Genomic DNA, 21,348 nt, shown 5'->3' with positions numbered 1-21,348 from the left:
TCAAATTCTGTCCTTTCTTTGTAACTGTCTTACAGTTTTCTTTTGGGAAGACTTCTCAGATTAATGCTGTTAATCCATTAGCAACTCTTCTAGACATCTCTCCAAAGCGCTTGTATTTGTTTATAAATTTCTCTTTGCGTGCTCTTAGTAACCCTGTGGTAATTTCTCCAAGCAGACTGTAAATTCTCTGTGACTGTAAGTTTCATCTTTTCTCTGAGAAAGCTCTGGAGTATTACACATGTAACCGTGCACAGGGCACAGCCTTTGCCAGTGCTCACTATGCTCTGTTTAGGTGGATGAAACCTCTCGGCGTTTAATTTGGGAAAAAAACCTGAAGCATATTTCCATCCATAATCTTGAGGCCGCTCTTGGTGTCCACACGTATGAACTGGCCATGAACCACTTGGGGGACATGGTGAGTTGAGCCTGAGCTCCTGGCCGACCTGCCATTTGCCCTAGTTTCCTGCTTATGCCTGGCCTCTTTCTTTTTTTGTCCCAGACCAGTGAAGAGGTGGTTCAGAAGATGACTGGACTCAAAGTACCCCCGTCTCGCTCCCGCAGTAATGACACCCTCTATATCCCGGATTGGGAGGGCAGAGCCCCGGACTCCGTTGATTATCGAAAGAAGGGCTATGTTACTCCCGTCAAAAACCAGGTACCCTCCTGTCTCCTGGGAACGCTGTCTGAGCTGGCACCAGCTGCACTTACTGCTGCTGCTTTGCTCCTAGGCAGGAGGGCACCAGGAACTAAGGTGCCTCTCTCCCGGCTGAGAGAGCACAGCCTATTCCATCGCCATTTAACTCATCTGCTGTTTTTGTACATTTAGGTTGTTTCTGGTTTTTCTTTTTTACAGTGTTGCTGTAAGCACACCTGTGCACGTGTACAAATATTTATGCAAAATAAATCCTAAAATTAAAATTGCTAGGTCACAGAGAATCCTTTTCAAAGAAGTTTTTGCATTCTTACTGGCATGAGAATATTATTTTTCCCATAACCTTAATAATGCTGATTGTATCATCCAGACGAACAACTGATTTAACATTCATTCATCAAAAACTTTTTTTTTTTCAGAATCTACCAGGTGTAGTGCTAGTAGTAGAGATTCAAGATGACTAAGACATACTGTGTGTTCAAGAAATCCTCAATCTTAAAAAACAAAACGGGAAAGAAAATCAATTTAGCTGAACAAACACTTTTTGAGAGGTTATTATGTATCAGAAATTTGTAAACCTAGGACAATGGAACAAATATTAAATGAAGGGAAACAGGAAGACTTCATAGCAAAGGGGACACGTGTGCTGGGATTTATAAAATGGGTGGCATTTCGTCATGCAGGTAGGGGAAAGCAAAGCGTGAAGGGCGATGACTGATAATTTCTCTGCTCTGCGCTCAGGGTCAGTGTGGCTCCTGCTGGGCTTTCAGCTCGGTGGGCGCCTTGGAGGGCCAGCTCAAGAAGAAAACTGGCAAACTCTTGAACCTGAGTCCCCAGAACCTGGTGGACTGTGTGTCTGAGAACGATGGCTGTGGAGGGGGCTACATGACCAACGCCTTCCAGTATGTGCAGAAGAACCGGGGCATCGACTCCGAAGACGCCTACCCGTACGTGGGACAGGTGAGACTGCCCGACCGTTACACAGCTCTGTGCCGGCTCCTTCCTCCCCAGCATGATAGTTTGCACTGGGAACAATTCTAGAAATCTTGTTTTCTGTCACCTTATCCTGCTTTCTTGATGGGATAATTACCCACAGAAGGCCAGATTCCCTCACTCTGAGAGAGTTTGGGGAACTTAGCCTAGCACAGACTGTCTGCTTCTCTGCACTGGAGAGAAAACGGAGGACAGGTTGGTTATTCCGTAGATCTCCTAGTAGGTCTCTGAAACCCTCTGCTCAGCTCTTCCAGTCTCATCACAAATCCCCACACCTACCATGCTAATTTCATGAATCATGTAGCTTTGTTTTGTATGTTCTCATGGGTTTGGGGAGCATTTAAACAAATTGTATAAAATGTGAGAAAAAACAAGTTGCCTCATACTTGTAATTTTAGAGATTAACTCACTTCTTCCTATAAGATCCTTTAGCAATAAGAAGGAGATCTTTCTCAAAAGAAGATCTGAGGGCTTTTCATATACTTGGGGTCAGCAGATAATGTCACATGGGGCCTTTGGAACAGGAACCTTTGAAGGAGAAATAGCAAGTGTGAGTAATAAAGATGGCAGCTGTGATGTGCTAAGCCATGTGCTTGTGCATTTTCTATTTAATCCTCATAACAGCCCTGCAAGGTAGACTGACTTATCTTCACTTTATAAGTGAGGAAATTGACACTTAAGGAGATAAAACAGTATACTCAAATTCATACCAATAGTTACTAGCAGAGCCAAGATTCATCTATTAGATCTGTTTGTCTGCTGCAAACATTGCCAGGCATGTCTTCTATGCACATGTGCAAGAATTTCTTTACTAGACTATAACACCTTGGAACAGAAATGTCTGAGTCGTAGGGTACATGCGTCTTCAACTTTACTAGATAATGTCAGATTGTTTACTAAAATATCTGGAAAAATTTATATTCTCACGGGCAGTGTATAAGAAATTCCATTGATTCATATCTTCATTAGTACGTTCACCTGGCCATTTGTATTTCTTCTTCAGTAAATTGACTGTTTATATCTTTTGCCCATTTTAAATTAGGTTTTCTCTTTCTTACCGATTTTTAAGAATTTTTAAAAGATATTTGGATACTAATACTATGTGTGTTGTAGGTTGGTGTCTGTCTTTTCACACTATTTATGTTTTTCAATCTGGAAAAGTTTTTAATTTTAGTGTAGAAAAATTATTAAATTTTTCCTTTGCACTTTGTGCCTTTAAAAAACTCCAATAGCAATGAACGTTATTTATTCATGTTTAGTCATCGGAAATGACGTCTGCTGCAATAAAATCCTCGTTAATGTACATGAGTACATTAACTAATGAGTATCCATTTCACTGGATACTCAACAACCTATATAGGAAAGTCATTTTAACACCTCCTCATGACACTGGCCACATCAAAACAGTACTTTGTAAATTTCATCCCATTATCATTCCATGTTATGGTTTTTTTAGCTGTCAAGTATACAAGGCAGAGAAGTTGCAGTTTGTAGCTGGAAAACATTTTCTTTAACTCGCATACAGTTTTCACAACTGCTGGGTCCCAAGTCCATGTTTGAACTCTGGGGCTGCTACTGTAAGACGCAGCATACTGAAGCTGCTCTAACAGATTAGCTTTTTAATTCTGAATACACCCAGCCAATTAGTGAGATAATCTGAACTTGGCAAAATATTCTCTTTTAAATTGTCAAATACTCTTTTGACAACTTTTTGTCATCACTTGATATCAAAAAATTAAATCCCAACAGTATATACAGAAAACAAATTTATGTTTATATATTTTTTCATATCGATTAATCCAGGCACCCGATTTAAGTTTGTATAACTGAACTATTTTAAAGAAAAATAAATACTATCAGAACTAACAGTTGATCACACATCCATGGACAGTTTGCATAATTTATTCAGTATTGTATTAACCAGTTTGTTGAGAGATAGTTTAACTAATAGCTCAGACTCCGAATAATTAAAGTGAAAATTACGTAATATTCAAAACCCTATTTTGGAATAGAAGGAGCATTTGACTTCTCCTCCCTCAGATGATTTCTTCAGCACTTTAGAGTAATGTGGAATGACTTTGATTTCATAATCAATTAAAATGACAATTAGATTCAGTTTTAACATTCTGAATGTTGAGCAATTGTTCTCTTGCATCTATGTACTTTACAGTTTTTAAAAGCAGTTATTGTCCAAAACCGAAAGAACTTCTCACATGGACGTGTGAATGAATGGAGGGAGGTAAAGAAAAATAAAACTTAACTAGGAAGAGATCCATATGTAGGGCTGCTAGCAGCCAGATAATATGGTGATTTAAGTTCATTCCAGCCATAATGTAGGTTACTCTGACTTGAAAGTATCATGGCATAATGTCCCTCTGCATCCACTCCCTAGATAGTTTATTTTACTTGTAGATCTGTGCAATCTTTGGCACCAGGAGGCATCAAGGGTTCGGATGGCATGGCGGAGAACTAAGGAATCCTGAGACATTATTAAGACAGGATATCATGTAATCTTAGACTATCGTGTCAAATGCTGCAATTATTGTTAATATTTAGATAATGTATTATAGATGCAACTTTAGGGTTTTGAAGGGGTGGTCCATAGGAAAATGAATTACCAAAAAAATATGCCACCTTCACACTGGCGGCCATTAGATTCTGTAATTGTGGCTTGCCAGCGAAACATGTCATTGCTAACTAGACCTGCAAAATACAGTGTTGGAAATTTACAGACTGAATTGCTAAGTTCTTTACTAATTTCTTTTCACATCAGATTGTGTGATTTTACTTCTGTCTCTCGCAAGAGCACGGGGTCCATCCAAAGCTGTGCCTCACGCTGGCCCCCCGGTAGGTGTGCACGGGCTGGTCCTCTCGCAGCCTGGCCGTGGCGCCCCCTCCACGCAGCAGCCGGTGCCTCCCCGCTCTCCCGGCTCACGTCTGGCAGGGCCAGAAAATGATTTGTGCTTTTAAAAAAACCTTATCTCAGAAATCTTTCTCTACATTGGGGTAATGAAAATATTCTCTCTCTCTCTCTCTCTCTCTCTCTCTCTCTCTCTCTCTCTCTCTCTCAGGTTTTATAGTGTTTGCTTTCACATTTGTTTCAGAATCACCTGGAACTGACTTTAGTGTACAGTGCAAGGTATCCGCTTTTCAGATTCTTTTTTACAGTTGTCTGAAATGGCGAGGCGAGAACAGGCCCTCTCTAGAGACCCCAGTCGGCCGCCCGTTAGTTCATGGACATCACGCAAAACATTGGTAGAGGTCCTCACTCAGCAGCTCATTGCCTATTTCAACCTTTTTTTTCCAGGATGAAAGTTGTATGTACAACCCAACGGGCAAGGCAGCTAAGTGCAGAGGGTACAAAGAGATCCCTGAGGGGAACGAGAAGGCCCTGAAGAGGGCGGTGGCCCGAGTGGGCCCCATCTCTGTGGCCATCGACGCAAGCCTGACCTCCTTCCAGTTTTACAGGAAAGGTAGGGAGCTGCTCCGGCCGGTGAGGCGCTAGCACCCGGCTCTTATGACAGGCCGGTGGCTCCTCGAGGGCACTGAGCATTTTTAGGACTTAGTTCCATAGTCAGACTGTCTGCCAGAGAGAAACCAACAGCTGCCAGAGCATGAAGCGCCTGTCATCAGCGCTGCTGACTGGGACAGGATTCCACACAGGGTCCGCTAGCGTGGGAGACCCCAGCACATCCCTTGGGTTGCAGAAAGTTTCACCTTGATTGATTGTCTCCTAGGTGTGTATTACGACGAGAACTGCAATAGCGATAATCTGAACCATGCGGTTTTGGCAGTGGGATACGGGATCCAGAAGGGAAGGAAGCACTGGATAATTAAAAACAGGTAACGACAGGAACACTGCATGTGTCCCCCAGGCACCCTCTTGACACTCAACTGCAACTCCAACTTCCCAGCATTCCTCTCTCTCTCAAATCAAGAGAAGGTTGTCTCCGACTTTTCAGTTCTAACTCCCCAGTCAGAGGCTATTCTAACGTTTGATGGCCGGACAACAGCACCCAAAGTGTGTGTTGGGCAGCTGCTGTGTGCCAGGTGCTTAGTCACAAAGGAGCAGGACGTCTGCCCCCGGTGGTCTCACAGCCCCTGAGAAAGGCACACCTAGCTAACCAGAGCACGAAGCAGCACCAGGAACCAGGAGCTTGGGAACTAGATCTGTTTTTCTTTCTTTTTTCTGTGATGTGATCGATTTCTCAGGCAGGTTTCCATCATTGGTCTGTCTGTGAGCAGCAGGGGACAATGGAAAGGCTTAATATCCCCTGATGCAGTTTTTGCCCTTCTAGATGCACTTAGGATAGACACGTGTATCAGAACTGGCTGAAGATTTTGAAGTCTGTGGAGGAAAATGCCTTTCAGAAAGTAGATGTAAACAGCAACAAGAAAAAAGTGTCTCCTTCCCTAATATTGGGAACAAATAAAACTCCAGGGCTCCTCGGCTCCCTTGTGACTTTGGGGGGCAGATTTAGGAGAATTACACTTGTCCCTCCTCAGTGGTCAACAGTACTGGTTAAATTCTCTGTCCTGGGTGTCCTCCAAGGAGCAAGGGTCCTAGACTCTGGAGAGTTCACAGACCAAGGCCCTGGTGTGACCTGGAGGGCTGGCAGGATAGACCGTGACACTGGGAGTTACTTCAAAGCAACTTTTTATATCACAGTCCCAACTAAGGGTGAACCGGAGCTCTTCGCTAAGGCGGCGTTCCTTCTGCCACAGCTTCTGTCCCATGTTTTCCCTTTCTTGGCTCCCAGCCCCACGCACGCACCCTGCCCTTTCTTATCAGGTGCAGAGGGCAGAGGTGTGTCCAAGAGAGCTGGGTGGAATAAGGGACACACCCAGGCAGGATCAGGATCACTGGAGAACCGCGAGAAGGGAACAGGGACAGGGTAGAGATCTTACGTAAAATGTGTTGGGTAACTGGAGAATTTGCTTTTTGAGGAAAAAGGACAGAAAACTCATGAAAACAATTTAGGAAGAAATATAGACCCATCTCCCGCCGCGCACGCATCTTTTCCTCTGGTCTTCCGTTCTCTCCGCTGCCTTAGCAATCCCAGCCGTTCTCATAGCTTCATTCGTCTCGCCGGTAGGTTTTACTCTGGAACCAAGCCCAGCTTCGGCCTTTCTTGCCTGTTTCTTATGCTCTAGGCTCATGTTTTCCAGATTACGGTTCCTAAAACACGAATCAGATCATGTCACTCCCAGTCAGAGGCCTTCTGTGTCTGCTCCACTGTGACGGGCCACAGAGTCAAACTCTAGCCTGGCAGTAAAAGTGACTCAACCCGATGCCTTTCCAGACATCCCTCACCGCACCCTGTCAGGCACCCTGTTGTTTCCAACCACATGATCTTCACACGTGTCCTGTGCTTTCCCGCCTCTGTCACTCATTTCACACCCCTCCGCTGGCATCCCCTTCCCACAGGTCCATGTTCTGTCCAGCCTTCAGGCTCAGCTCAAATGGCACCTCCCACTTTAAGTCTTTGTCGATCCTCTTGACCAGAAGCAGTCTGTCCTGGCTTGGGGACCATAGCATTGTGCCCTCTCTCAGTTTCTTGACCTTATAAACTCTTTAAAGGTAAAACTGCCTTGCTCACTTTCGTATACCATCAGTGCCGAGCATAGCACTCAGTGGCTAAGTGACTGAGGGTACTGAGTATTTTTCTTGGTTGGTCCCACAGCTGGGGAGAAAACTGGGGAAACAAAGGCTATGTCCTCATGGCTCGGAACAAGAACAACGCTTGTGGCATCGCCAACCTGGCCAGCTTCCCCCGGATGTGACCTCGGCCCGCCCTACCTCTTGCATTCCTTCCTCGATGGTGCAACATAGCGGTGTGCTTTGGAAGGGAGTCGTGTGCCTTTCTTGAAGCAGATGTAGCAATACGGAGGTTGTCATTCAGGCTCCCCATTCGTTGTTTCTTCAAGGGACACTCCTCCTACTTTCCTTCTTTCCAGCCAAGGCCTTTATTTTCCATTGCGGCTGCAGTAGGAATTTCACTGACTGGTGTGCATTCTTAGGCTACGAGATGTGACCATAGCCTGCCCAGCCACGTTGACCTGGGGCTGATGTTGTGCAAATAGCTGGAGGCCAGGTTCTAATTCACGGAACCTGCTTAGCTTTGACCTCTCTACAGACTAAGGTGACCTGAGTCCTCAGTCTCCAAGTTCACGTCTTCTATATCCCAAGGTAGAAATGTCTCTGTTTTGTACCCCAGTTCACAAATGTACTCATACATTTTTGGTACAAGTTAACATGATACAAGAAATGTATTTTCTTTTTCCTTCTTTGCATTTTTTAAGTAAACCAAGTATTTATCTCTTGTCTATAACTTAATAAATAGCTATTTAGTAACCACTCATTTTGTGTTGGATACTGTGTGAGGTTCCCTGAGATAAAAAGGTGAATAAAACATATTCCTTATGCTTGATGTGCTCATAGTTTGTTTGGAGAGACTGTCACAAACAAGTCGTCTTAATTCATTTCTTTATTCATTCCTTTACCCAACATTTATGAAGTGCTCACTCTGGACTAAGAACAGTACTAAATTTCAGGGATTAAATGGATATAAAGAGACCTCAATATTTAATTCCATTTTGGAGGGACCAGATTAAGTGACACATAAACCTCGGTCTTGAAAAATATCTTAAGGCCCTCTGAAGTTCTAGAACCTAAACTTTTGCTGTTAACAAAAGGGGAAATGGAAACTCTTTATAATGGTTTCCAAGCAGTATTAATTTGAGCAAAACTTAGCCAGCTAATAAATAAGCAGCTGACAGCTGCTTTTACCATTTTCCACAAAACACTATTACCACTAGGAAGAGTTCACATTTATTGAATGCTAACCATGTGTCAGGCATTATTTAATTTCATTCTATGCAAAAATTATTTATTTTTGTGCGTGAATATTTGTTACCAGGTGCTATGCAGTTTAAGAGAATGAAACATTAGTGAGACACGGCCCTGACTTCAAGAATGCTATAGACTAGTGACAGACATAAAACAACTAATAATACCAACCATAATGAAATAAATACCAATTATTGCAAGTTCAAGAGTGAATCATTAACTCTTCATGGGGTTTTAGATGAGGCTTCATTGAGAACAAAGCTTTGAAAGGCCTGAATGGGCAGAGAAGAGAGGGGTGGGGAGCGGGCTGGGAGGAGGGAGGGCACGTGAGGCCGAAGGTTCTGGGTGAACACACCATTCACCGTGTGTGTGAATGCTGAGGTTTGGGGTGGCTCAAATACAGGGTGCAAAGGCACACCTGATAGAGCTGAGGTGAGAAAAGGAGGTTGGAGGTGAATCCCGGAGGGCCTTGAATGCCCCCCATGTCCCAAGAAGTTCATACTTTAATTTTTTAGACACACAGGCTTTAGTAGGCATAAAATATTTTTGAGCAGATCTATATTTTAGCAGTACTCCTCTGGCAGTGGTGTAAGAGCAAATAACAGATGAAGAACAAGATGGAGATGCAAGAAACTGGAGGAAAGTCAACACTTAGGAGGTATCGTACATACTCTTTCAAAGAAGGATACTTCACAGAAGAATGACTCCTGAACTTTTTGGAAGCTCGAGATGAGTTTGGCGGATGGAGAGGTGAGCAAAGGCATTCCAGACCCAAAGAATAGCATATTCAAATGTGTGGGCAGGAGAGGGCACATTTATCGATCTGCAAGTCATTTTTGTTGAGTTTCAAAAGAACCAAAGACAAGTTTGAGAGATGTCTGACGCCCCACTAGGCAAACCTACACAGTTCTGTTCTTTTGATCCAAGATTTTTTTCCTTCTACCTAAAGAACATCTTTCAGAGTTTCCTTTTGTATGGACACGTGTGCAACAAATTTACTTGATTCTTACATGTATTTGGGTTTATCTCTAGATTTCTATTCTAGTACATTAATATGTATATCTATACTTGACCAGAAGCACACATTTATAATGTGCTTTAATATCTAATAGGGTTAGTCTTCCTCTTATGACTCTCCTTTTCTAGACTTTTTCCCTGAATATTCTTGCTTTCTATTTTTTCCATCTAATCTTTAAAATCAGCTTGTCAAATTATCAAAAGCCCTGCAGGTATTTTTATTTTGATAACATTAAATTTATATCCTAATTAGGAAAACTGACTTCTTTATACCACTGAATCTTCCCATCTAAGAATAAGAGATGCCTTCATATTTTTTCAAGTATTCTCTGTGCCCTTCTTATAGATATTGCTCATTTCTTGCTAACCTTTCTTTTTAGGAGTTTATCTTTTATTATTTATATATTTCTTTGCAGTTAAATGGGATCTTTTCCAATATAATTTCTAATTAGGCATGTCTTAAAAGCTATTGATTGTTATATTCATTTTTGTACTTAACTACCTTTGCTTGAATTTTCTTTTTGTTTATGTTTTTCAGTTGATTCACTTGGATTTCTTTGAGTATAAGTGTATCATCCACAGAGGTAAATTTTACCCCTTTCTTTCTGATTTTTACCTCTAATTTATTTCTTGTCTGTTTGCATCAGTTAATACCTCCAAAACGATGCTAAGCAATAGAGTTGATAGATCTCAACCTAGAAACATGATTATTTCTATAGATGCATAAAATTCTACTGTAAATATCTACACAATTTATTTAACTAAATCTCAATAAATCAACACATTGTTTCCAGTGTTCTCAGTTACAAATAATAATATAATCCATGGTCGATATTTTGACACCAGAAAGTGTTTAAATAATACGATCAAATCTATCAATCAGTAAATAATTTTAATTTATTTCATAGTAACATTTTCTAACATTTATTGAGCTTTACTATGCAGCCCCTGCCGTGTCAAATGCTCTAAACACAATCCCCTTATTATCGCCATACCAGAGACCAGATACCTTACCCAAGGGCACCTCGCTGGGAAGGAGCTGAGCCGGCACTGAGACCCAGGTCTTTTTTGTTGTTTTTCTATCTCCTTTTATAAATTTTATTATATTATTTTAACTTTATGTTATGTAACATTTTAAACATTTAAAAGAGAGAGAGAGAATGAAGCTCATGTGCCCATCATCCAGCTTGAACAATTATCAACATTTTCCAAACTTTTTTACCCCTCCTTATTTTCTTTTTTAGTATTTTAAAGCAAATCCCAGATATTGTTTTACTCATAAAATACTCATTATGCATCTGTGAGTGAGGAATTTATTTTCACATTAGCATACCTAACAAAAGTAACAACTGTTTCTTAATAACATCTAATAGTCCATTTTAAAATGTCTCCAATTGTTTAAACATATCTTTTTACTGTTAGCTTATTCAAATCAGTATCCTATTTACACACTATATTTGGTTGTTAGTAAGTTTACTGTATTCTTTGACAGTTACCTCCCTACCTGCACTACCCCCAGATACACATACTTTCTATTTTTCTTTTTATAATTGATTTCAAGGAGAAACCAGGTCATTTTTCCAGCAGAATGTCCCATAGTCTGGATTTGGCTGATTGCTTGCTCCTTCTGAATCCAGTCTGAGTGGTCTTAACCACTGCAGTATGCTCTGTTTCTCACCATCCTCCATAGGTGGTGTGAGGAGGAAATACAAACTTAAAAGTGACAGCCCATTAAACTTCTGGTGGCACAGGTATTATAGAAATCCTGGCCAGTTTTATTCTTTTATAATATATATCCTTACTGAACTTTGATTCTCTTCTGCCCTTGAAAAGCCTTTATGAGTCATTGACAGGCTTCATTATACTTATAAGCTGAGTTTGTCCAAGGACTTCAGCAACCTAGTTCTTCACCTCCAGACATATATAGCCTAAAGGCTTGGTTTCCTGAGACTCTCTATATATAGATTTGACAAGGTAAAGATGCTGTGCTTTTGCAGGTGACAGGATTGTATATATAAAAAATTCTAAAGAAATAACTGAAAAACTATTAGAACTCATAAATGAGCTCAGCAAAGTTGCAGGGTACAAGATGAATATACAGAAGTCAATTTTATTTTTATACAGTAGCAATGAACAAAATGAAAATGAAATTAAGAAAAAGATTCCATTTACAATAACATCAAAAAGAATAAAATATTTAAGAACAAGTTTAAAGAAGTGCAAAACTTATACCCTGAAAGCTACAAAACACTGTTCAAGAAATTCAGGACATCTAAATAAATGGAAAGACATCCCATGTTCGTGGATTGGAAGATAATCATTAAGATGGCAGTATTCCACAAATTGACCTATAGAGTCGAAACAATCCCTATCAATTCCCAGCTGCCTTCTTTGTAAAAATTGACATAAAATTCATATGGACATTCAAAGGACCCAGAATAGCCAAAACAATCTTGAAAAAGAATAAAGTTGGAAGACTCACACTTCACAATTTCAAAACTTATTACAAACCAACAATAATCAAGACAGTGTATTACTGGCATAACGATAGGCATATAGATCAAGAGAACAGATTTAAGAATATGGAAATATCTCTTTCACTTATGTTCACTTGAATTTTGACAACGATGTCAATTCAATTCAATGGGAAAAAAATAGTGTTCTCAACAAATGGTGCTGGGACAACTGGATCACCACATATAAAAGAATAAGTTGCAATGCTACCTCACATCATATACAAAAATTAATTCAAAATGGTTTAAATATATAAATGTAAGAGCTAAAACTATAAAACTCTAAGAAGAAAACATAAGGATAAATCTTGGCTTTGTCTTAGATGTGACAAGTACAACCAACAAAAGAAAAAATAGATAAAATGGATTTTATTGAAATTAAAAACTTCTGTGCATCAAAACATCTGTTAAGAGACATGTGTGCATCAAAACATCTGTGAAAAGACAACCCACAGGATGAGAGAAAATATCTGCAAGTTACATACTGATAAGGACTTAGTATCCAAAAAATATAAAGAACTACAACTCAGCAACAACAAAAAAGCAATGCAAATATGGGCAAAGGACTTGAATAGTCATTTCTCCAAAGAGGATATACGAATGGCCAATAAGCACATGAAAAGATGCTCATCACTAGCCATTAGGGAAATACAAATCAAAACTACAAAACTTCACATCCATTACAAAAAATTGGAAAATCAAAAAATACAAATCAAAAAATACAAATCAAAACTACAAAACTTCACATCCATTACAAAAAATTGGAAAATAAAAGTGTTGAAAGGTCTTGGAGGAACTGAAACTTTGGTGCCCTGCTGCTGGGAATATAAAATGGCGCAATTGTTGTGTAAAGCAGTTTGATGGTTCTCAAAAAGTTAAACAATTACCATATGCTGAAGCAAGTCCACTCTAGATATATAGCCAAAAGAATTGAAAGCAGGGAACTCAAATGGACACTTGTATGCCAATGTTCTTTGCAGCCTTATTCACAACAGCCAAACACAGTAGAGAGAACCCAAGTGTCCATCAGCAGATGAGTGGATCAACAAAATACGGTATATACAGACAACAGAATACGATTCAGCCTTAAAAAGGAATGAGATGTTGATACATACTACAACATGGAAGAACATTGAAAACCTAAGTGAAATAAGCCAGACATGAAAGGACATGAAAGGCAAATTAAAATAGGCAAATTCATAGAGGCAGAAACGAGAATAGGCTGAGGCTATCCCCAAAGTCTGGCGGAGTATGATGAGAAGTCACTGCTTAATGGGCGCAAGGTTTCCGTTGGGAATGATGACAAAGTTCTACGTCGGGGAGGTTGTGGGTGTGTGTGGCAAGCAATGTGTGTGGCAGAAACTCTCTGTACTTTCAGCTCCATTTTGCTGTGAACCTAAAGCTGCTCTAAAAAATGAAGTGCATTTTTAAAAAAAAGTTCCGGAAATAGATTGTGGTGATGGTTACACAACATCATGAATGTACTTAATGCCACTGAACTGTATACTTAAAAATGACTAAAATGGTAAATTTTGTTATATATATTTTATCACAATTAAAAAAAAATCAAAGAGAGATGTTCTAGTAACTATTTAAAGCTTTATTATCCAGCCTTGTGATTCTGAATCAAACATTGCTCAATTACAAGTTTGTTATTTCTGTCTTCTCTTAGGATCCATATTAGTGAATTCTGTCCTTCTGTCTTCAAAATATAATATGAATCTGGTCACTTCTTCACCTCCACCAAGACCCCTCCAGTTTAAGTTCCCATCGCTTCTCCGGACTTCTGTGGTGGCTCTAGCGACTTCCCCACTTCCATGCTCCACTCTGCTTTGCCATAGCCGACTCTACAGTCTGCTCTCTGCGCAAATCACACCCCTCCCCTGCACAAAGCCTCCCCGTACACTTCAGTTATTTAACAAGCGAGATACCATTCTTGGAATTCTGCAGCGGCAAGAATTCGTGACTTCATGGAGCTTATATTTTAGTGAATTTAGAATATAACAAAATTCTGAAGAGGCCTGCAAAGACGATCTAGTCTCAGGCTACCTCTCTGACTCCGTGTCCACCCATGGCCCTGTGGAGGGCGGTTCTCTAAACAAAAGTAGAATTGAGTTGGATGAATGGTTGTTGTTTAAAAGTGTTCACATCTATAAAAAGGGTCTGTCCTTACCAACAGCCTCTCCCCAGTGAGACAGCCAGAGCTTTACCCCGTTACCGCGTTCAGATCCAAGACTAGGATTTTTAACTGTTACATGTAGTCTTCCTCATCAACTTTGGATGTGGCCTCTGGAGGCGTGACAACCTAAAACGGAAGTTATCTTTGTCTAATATATCTTTTAAAACAATGAAGAAGAAACAGTATAACTATAGTAAAAAGCTTAATTCTGGAAAGGAGAGAATGAATGGAAAATAGGACACGTTACCATCGGTCCACGGCATCCAGTAGATGCTACTAGGCAGGAATCTGGGAGACTTGCACCCTGGCAGTGGAGTGAGTTTCATGGCCAGCCAACTTCAAACCTCCAGGCTGTTGAAATCATTTAAATCATGTCGGCAAATGTTTATTGAGAGCCTACTATGTCAGTGCATTATATACTGTGGAGGATACACAAATGAGTAAGATATACATAACTCCTGTACTTAGAGCACTTACAGGTAGACTCACAGGAAATAAAGAGGATGATTTTTCTGTTCTCAGAATCTATGAGTCTGCCATAAGAGAGCCTCAAAACTATGCAGAGGCTGGGGAAAAAAAAAAAAAGACAACAGGTTGGGGATGAAGAAAGATTTTTTGAAAGAGGAGTCATCTCAGATGGGCCATGACGGATGTACAGGATTTAAAGAGGCAGAGATGAGGGAGGGAAATTCCAGACAGTGGCTCTAATAATTGTTGATTTTTCAATTTATTCAGCTTTTACTTGTTGTTAGGGTAAAGTAGCAACTTCCTAACCTCTTACATGCCAGACTGAAAAGTGGAAGTCCCAAGAAATGCTTTTTTTTTTTTTCCTGTATCTGTAATACTAGGGTAAGGACTTGTTCTTAAACTAGTGTGTAATATGGAGTCATTGAAGATTTTCTCGGAGTCACTGAAGATTTTTGAGAAGGGAAATATTTTGATCACATCTCTGTTTTAAGAGAAGTGACTAGGGTTTAGACCTGTGTGATCCAATATGGTCGCCTCTATCCCAAGTGGCTGTTGAGTACTTGAAGTGTGGCTGGTCCCAGCTGTGGTGTGCTCTAAGTGTGAAATATTCAACTGCATTTTGAAGACAGTACACACACAAAAAAGAATCATGATAATTTCTTTATTACATATTAAAATGACAGTATTTTGAATATATTGAATTAAATGAACATAATCTTAAATTTTATCTGTTCTATTGTTTGGGTTTTTTTTACTTTTAAAACATGGCCGCTAGAGAATGAAACATGGCAGCGTGGCTTGCATGGTATTTCTGGTAGAAAGCGCTGCTCTAGAGGTAGTGGGGAGTGAAAACAGGAGCGCATCGGGGATCTGCTCTTCCAGGCCTGCCCTGCCACTGAAGACAAAGAGAAAGACTAGAAAAATATAATAAATATCTACTTGAGGCCCTCAGGGACCAAACAAGGCAGTGACTTAGAACACAGTCTTCTGCAGGCTGGAATCTGCCTGTCTATAGACTCAAAAACACCCTTTACTGAAGAAGGCTATTACTGGGCTTGCACTTGAACTTTATAAATAAAAGGAAGCAAATGTCATTTATCTTCAGTCTTAACACCACCTTAGGTGTTTTCACATCCTCTGCCTTATCTTATTACTCATGATTATGAGCACCTAGCACCCTCCTCCCTCCCCCCTCAAATCACTGGCAAATCATATCCTGTTGATTTACCAAATCCGGCAGGATGTGAAAAGGAGAAATGGCTTTAAGGAGAGTTGATCACTTACTGTAGCTCTGAGCTCATGTTTCCTGTTTCTAGCGTTTGTTGCACAGTGCCCCGACTTCCACCGCTTACTCCATAATGATCCTGGCCCTGCCTCCCTTGGTGCCGTTTCCTCATCTACAGAAAAGGGTTACTGCTGCTACCACCACCTCATAGATGCAGCTGCAGGTGATGTTCCCAAATGTCCCTGACAATAGAATTACAGTAAATGGAAGTTTCCGAATCCTACCCCTTTCATCATATCTTTGCAAGCTTTCAGTCTCATGGGTACTCTTGATTCTTAGGGGAAAGTAGTGAAGCATGGAAAGGTTCTCCAATTTCTAGCAAAGTCATTTCTAATACCTTAAACAAGAACTACCTAGTTGTCTTAAAAGTCTGGAGCATCCAATTTGATATTAAGTCATCTTTAGGCATGTATCTTCTATACCTCCCAAACAGATTTTAGCAACCTAAGATAGGAATCGTGCTTTCCCCCTCCCCTTTCATATCTCCTTAAATGCTTCAAATATGTTAGCTGACTTCCATCCAAGATACCAACTTGGGTAGCTTGCACCAGTGGTGGCAAACTTTGGTCTTCAGATTAGTGCAAGTCCTTGATTCTTTTCATTAAATGTTAGCTGAGTACTTACTGCGTGCCAGATATTATTCTAGGTGCTTGAGATACATTTTTTGGGGGAAAAAAAAAATCCCTGTCCTGTGGGATCTTTGTCCTTGACAATATTTTCATTAGTCTTCAGTTAAATGATTAAAATATAGACATTAGAGTGGGTTTTTCATAAAACTACATAAATTCAACTTCTAAATTCGGAGATTATTTCCTTCCTACCCTTTTCTTGGTATTGAAATACTCCTTCAATTTTGAAACGATAATGAATGTATATACTAATTTTAAATGTCCAAATTTGACAAACTAAAAAGATAGCAACCCTAAGTCGGCCCTCTAATATTTTCTTCAAACTTTATGACTCTGAAATCTGAAACTGGGAACTATACTAATTCAGGCCGGTATCACAACTTCTTATAATGCAAGTCTTGAACAAAATAAGAAAGATTCAAAGAGAAAGGAACTCAAAATAAGCATAGTCAATGACTTCTGAGTCAGGCCAGCCCAGCTGTATGCTAGTGTTTAGCTGGCTTTCCAGAAAAAGGGGCTGAAAAAAAACCCTGATTTGTAGAGCTTGTTTATTTTTCCCATAATGGCCAATTTCAAGCTACCAGTGTAATTCCACTGAAGGTGGAGTTAGGAAAAACACGTAGTTCCTGTGAGCCAGCACCAGGAAGAGCCAGCTCCAGGCCACTACTGCTCCAGCCTAGTATGAAACGCAACATCTAGTCCGAGCAGTAAGGGGTGTTGGAAAGCGTGGACTTCGAGTTTCAATTCCACCACTTACTTCCACGTGGACCCTGAACGAGCCTCTCTAAGTCTCATTTAGGCAACAGCCAGAAGTGGTGAAGGCAGATGTTATCTGTTGCCCAATTACCATGTTCATACTCTGTACTGAGTGTAGGTTTATGCACCCTGTAAGGCAGAGAAACGATGACTGAGAAAACCCATGGAGCCTTCTCAAAATAGTTGTGTAGTTTTCATCTTGTTGAAAGAAATTTGTTTTTATGCACATTTCCTCATTAAGGAAATTGAACTATTTATGTCTGGGGGTACAAATACATGTACAGCAGCAAAGCTACAAGTGAAAATTTAGGTATGATATCAGATGTGTAAAAGGACAGAGAAAAAGACAACTCGAGGTAATTGAGAGTCCCACAATAGCTTTCTTCTTAATTTCTTCTGGTCACAATCTTGGAAAAACACCTTTCCAATCTACCTTGTGAGACCTAGCCCTTGTTTCCCCAAATTGACTCAGGAGCCAATGTGAGTAAGTTCCCATTGACCAAATATGGGACAATATGAATATCAATAAAGACAAAACTGCAGCAGATTGAAACATATATGGTTAAATCCATAAATTTATAACGATACAAAAATCACTCAATGGTTTTGTAATGTATGGACTTTATTTGGATCTCAATTCAAACTATTTTTAAAAATGTGTAAGATAGGAAAACGTGAATACTGACATAATGTTTGATGAAATTAAGAAATTGTTTTTATGTTAGATGTGATCATGGTATTGTGGTTATATTTAAGAGTCTTTATCTTTTAGAGATATACACCAGAATATTTACATATGAAATAATATGATTTCTAGGATTTACTTCAAAATAATCTGGGAACAGGAAAATGTCCACTACAGATGAGACGATTCACCCTGTAATGATGTCGAGTCTCCCCATATATGTATATATGTATAATTATATATACATAGCAAGTCAATATAATTATAAATATATCAGTTCAAATAAAAACTGACGGAATTTTCCAGGAAACTTGATTAGCTGATTTAACAAACTCACATGGAAACGTTAACATGTACAGAATGCTAAGGCAGCTTTGAAAAAGAGGAACGAACACAGGAATGACAGGGTGACTTGTCCCGCTAGATAGTGGGACATGGACAGAGCTGTTTTAATTAAACCATGTGGTACTGAAGGAGCAGTGGGTAAAAAACAGCTCAGTGAGCTCAGAAACTGACTCATGGATACGTGGGAATTTGGGATACAATAGAAGTTTCCCATCAAAATGAGAAAACAAATAAAGTAAGCTCCCTGCCTCATATCATACATAAAACTAAATTCCAGAGGAAATAAAGACCCCAAAGCAACAACTCTGAAAGGGAAAAATATATACACTCTAGAACTATGAGAATTAAATGAATGTACTTTTATTATATTGGAATCAAGAAAATCTTCTTAAATAAGACACAAAACTTTCTTAAATGAGACAGACACATAGACCATAAAGTAAAAGTCGAATAACTTTCTACATCAACATTTTAAAATTTCGTATAGAAAAAGTCAGTATAAGCCAGTGTAAAAGACAAGGGAAAAACAGAGGGAAGACATTTTTAGTGTACATAACTGTCAAAGATTAGTAGCCAGAACATAAAACAAAAAAACAAGAAACAAACCCTACAAATCACTTTTAAAAAGCAACGATATAATAGAAAAATGAACAAAAGATATGAACAACCATTTCACGGCAACCTCGAATGGTCAATAAATGTGTGAAAAGATGTTCAACAAACCTCATTAGTAATTAGGAAAATGCAAGTTGTAAAAAATGCTCATTCATCCTGGCCCCACTTCCACCCAGGTATCCACTCGGCAGTTAGCTGTGCATAGGTGTATCTTTTCTTCCACAGATATACTAACATATATTACTATCAATAAAGCTATTTTGAATTGATAAATCAAGGAATAGCTGGGTGAGAATTAGACAATAGTGAATCATGGATGAGTTATGTTAAAAGGAGTAAGATGGGTTTTCCTAGGAAATCTTGGAGGAAGTGGGATTTCCTAATCTCTTCATAACTAAATTTTTCCATCTGAAAGCTGATGTTTTTAGGTAAAATGAGTTATCAGAATGAAGAGGGATTAAAGGGAAAACTTGTACTGCTCTTATGTTGCTGAGTTGGTTGTACTGGGGGCTTTTTCTTGATGCTCAGAGTACCCACTTTGTCTCTAAAACCAGAGAGAGAGGGCAGGAGACAGCTGATCGGGTCAAATTTCAAATGAAACTGAAATGAAAGTTCACTTCCTCATTGTGGATACCTCATGTGACAAGTTCTAATTTCTCCATAAAGTCAATGTAGCTGAAGTCACTTTGCTGGCTTTGAACTTTTAGAGAGGACCCACCTTCAAGCACTCCTAGTATGGGAGCACCTGCTGTTTCTAGCATGTAAGTATTGCCCACTTTTTTTTCTCCCATTTGGTCTTTAAACCCTTTGTGTGTTTAGCTTGCTCTGCCTGCCAGGTTTTAAATCTTTGGTTTCAGGAAGTAAGTAACAAACGACGTCGCTCGATTTGCCTCTTATTTTTTTGACTAAAAATAAAAATCTGTTTTTGAAAAGTTACTGTGTGCTTGAACAGATAAGCCTGAGGCTGAAACCCAGTTTTCTTTGGAATATAATTTGAAGATTTACATGGTTACCATTCCAGTTATTTTGAATGAAAAAGAAACAGAAAAGAAAGTAGAATGCAGTTTGAAGGAGGGCTAGTCACTAAATTTCTGTTAAAGTCTTTTTGTATTAAATACAAGAGTTGTATTTTCAAAAGTAGTTAAATGCGTCCTTATTTGTAATAGATGTTTTGACTGTTGAGGAAGAAAGTTAAAAAAAAAATGGATGTGAAAGCAATACATGGGGGTTTGTCTTTTAACCACCTCTAAATGTTGTGGATATTTAAACAGTCCAGTTAAGAAGTCATGCATTCAAAAATTATGAAGAAGTGATTTTTCAAAAGTTTGCCTTGTTTTTAAGGATGATATATGTATGTGTGTGTGTGAGTACGTGTGTGTGTGTGCGTGTGTGTGTGTTATTTCGGAAAGGAGGAAAGAGGATTTTCCTTGATTAGGTTTGTTGGCAAATCCTGGAAAGTCTCTGCTTCCCTCCCCCCAGTGACCCCCCTGACCTTGGATGTAAGTTTGGTACCAGATATTGGGACATTTCTGAAAATCATGCTTTAAAGAGTTCCTAAGCATTAGCAGTGATATTTCAGACATAAGTCTGCAGTTACTCCCTGTATATATCCCCAAAATTTCCTGTATATTCTGACTTGTAATATCCTGTCCCTTTGATAGACTTTGAGTTGTAAAAAAATACAGTCACAGATATGCAGCTAATAGCTACTCTTCCTGTGTGGCCTTTCTTTTAACAGAATGAAATGGCTGGCTTGCGTGCTCCTGGGGTGCTCCGCAGCGGTGGCGCAGCTGCAGAGGGACCCCACGCTGGATCGCCACTGGGACCTCTGGAAGAAGACTTACAGCAAGCACTACAGGGAAAAGGTCAGTGAGGTCCTCACGCGGGCAGTTTGGTTTTACTCTAGTACCCTACACTTTCCGCCTTTCAAATTACATTCTTCTAAACAGTGTCTTCAGTAAATGTTACGCTCTCATTTCTTGCCAGATTCTGTTCTTGGTGCTAGAGATACAGCAGGAAACAAAACGAGGTTCCTGTTTTTATAGAGCTTATATCCTAGTAAGGGAGACAGGAAATAAGTAAATAAATGAGCAGATATATAGCATGTTAGACGGTGATAAGTGAAGTAGAGAAAATAAAGCAAGATATGGGGGTAGGAAGGGCCCTGGGTGATGGCTGTGAGAGGCTGAGAGTCATTATTCTCTATATATGACAATGGTCAGGGAACGCTTCACATATAAGTGACATTTGAGCGGAAAGGTGATAGAAGCCAAGAAACAAGCAAAGTAGGTAACTGGCATGAAAGTCTCAGGCCAAGGGGAGAAGAGTATGTGTTTCGGGGACAAAGAGCCCTGATTCCAG

At 39.7% G+C, this 21,348-nt stretch overlaps 2 protein-coding genes across 6 annotated transcripts in view; both read left to right on the top strand.

Annotated features, from left to right (window-relative positions):
• Positions 1–9,198, top strand: part of CTSK (cathepsin K) — a 13,504-nt gene extending 4,306 nt beyond the window's left edge. Inside the window, exons 3-8 of one of the 4 annotated variants that reach the window (XM_025052287.1) lie at positions 293–415; positions 500–655; positions 1,394–1,612; positions 4,953–5,118; positions 5,383–5,488; positions 9,080–9,198. In XM_025052287.1, coding sequence (XP_024908055.1) covers positions 293–415; positions 500–655; positions 1,394–1,612; positions 4,953–5,118; positions 5,383–5,488; positions 9,080–9,104 — 795 coding nt within the window. In that variant the 3' untranslated portion in view covers positions 9,105–9,198. Of the gene's footprint in view, positions 1–292; positions 416–499; positions 656–1,393; positions 1,613–4,952; positions 5,119–5,382; positions 5,489–7,329; positions 8,077–9,062 lie in introns of those variants that run through there. The other 3 variants (XM_025052286.1, XM_025052288.1, XM_006919749.3) reach the window with 3 other exon arrangements.
• A 6-nt stretch (positions 9,199–9,204) lies between these two features.
• CTSS (cathepsin S) overlaps positions 9,205–21,348 on the top strand; it is a 22,989-nt gene continuing 10,845 nt past the window's right edge. Inside the window, exons 1-4 of one of the 2 annotated variants that reach the window (XM_025052285.1) lie at positions 9,205–9,245; positions 10,051–10,096; positions 19,654–19,748; positions 20,726–20,852. In XM_025052285.1, the coding sequence (XP_024908053.1) occupies positions 19,723–19,748; positions 20,726–20,852 (153 nt within the window). In that variant the 5' untranslated portion in view covers positions 9,205–9,245; positions 10,051–10,096; positions 19,654–19,722. Of the gene's footprint in view, positions 9,246–10,050; positions 10,097–19,305; positions 19,749–20,725; positions 20,853–21,348 lie in introns of those variants that run through there. The other variant, XM_006919748.3, reaches the window with a different exon arrangement.

This window comes from Pteropus alecto, unplaced genomic scaffold, assembly GCF_000325575.1.
Source record: "Pteropus alecto unplaced genomic scaffold, ASM32557v1 scaffold106, whole genome shotgun sequence".
In the NCBI taxonomy this organism is placed as follows: domain Eukaryota; kingdom Metazoa; phylum Chordata; class Mammalia; order Chiroptera; family Pteropodidae; genus Pteropus; species Pteropus alecto.
This window is presented reverse-complemented; position numbering and strand designations above follow the sequence as displayed.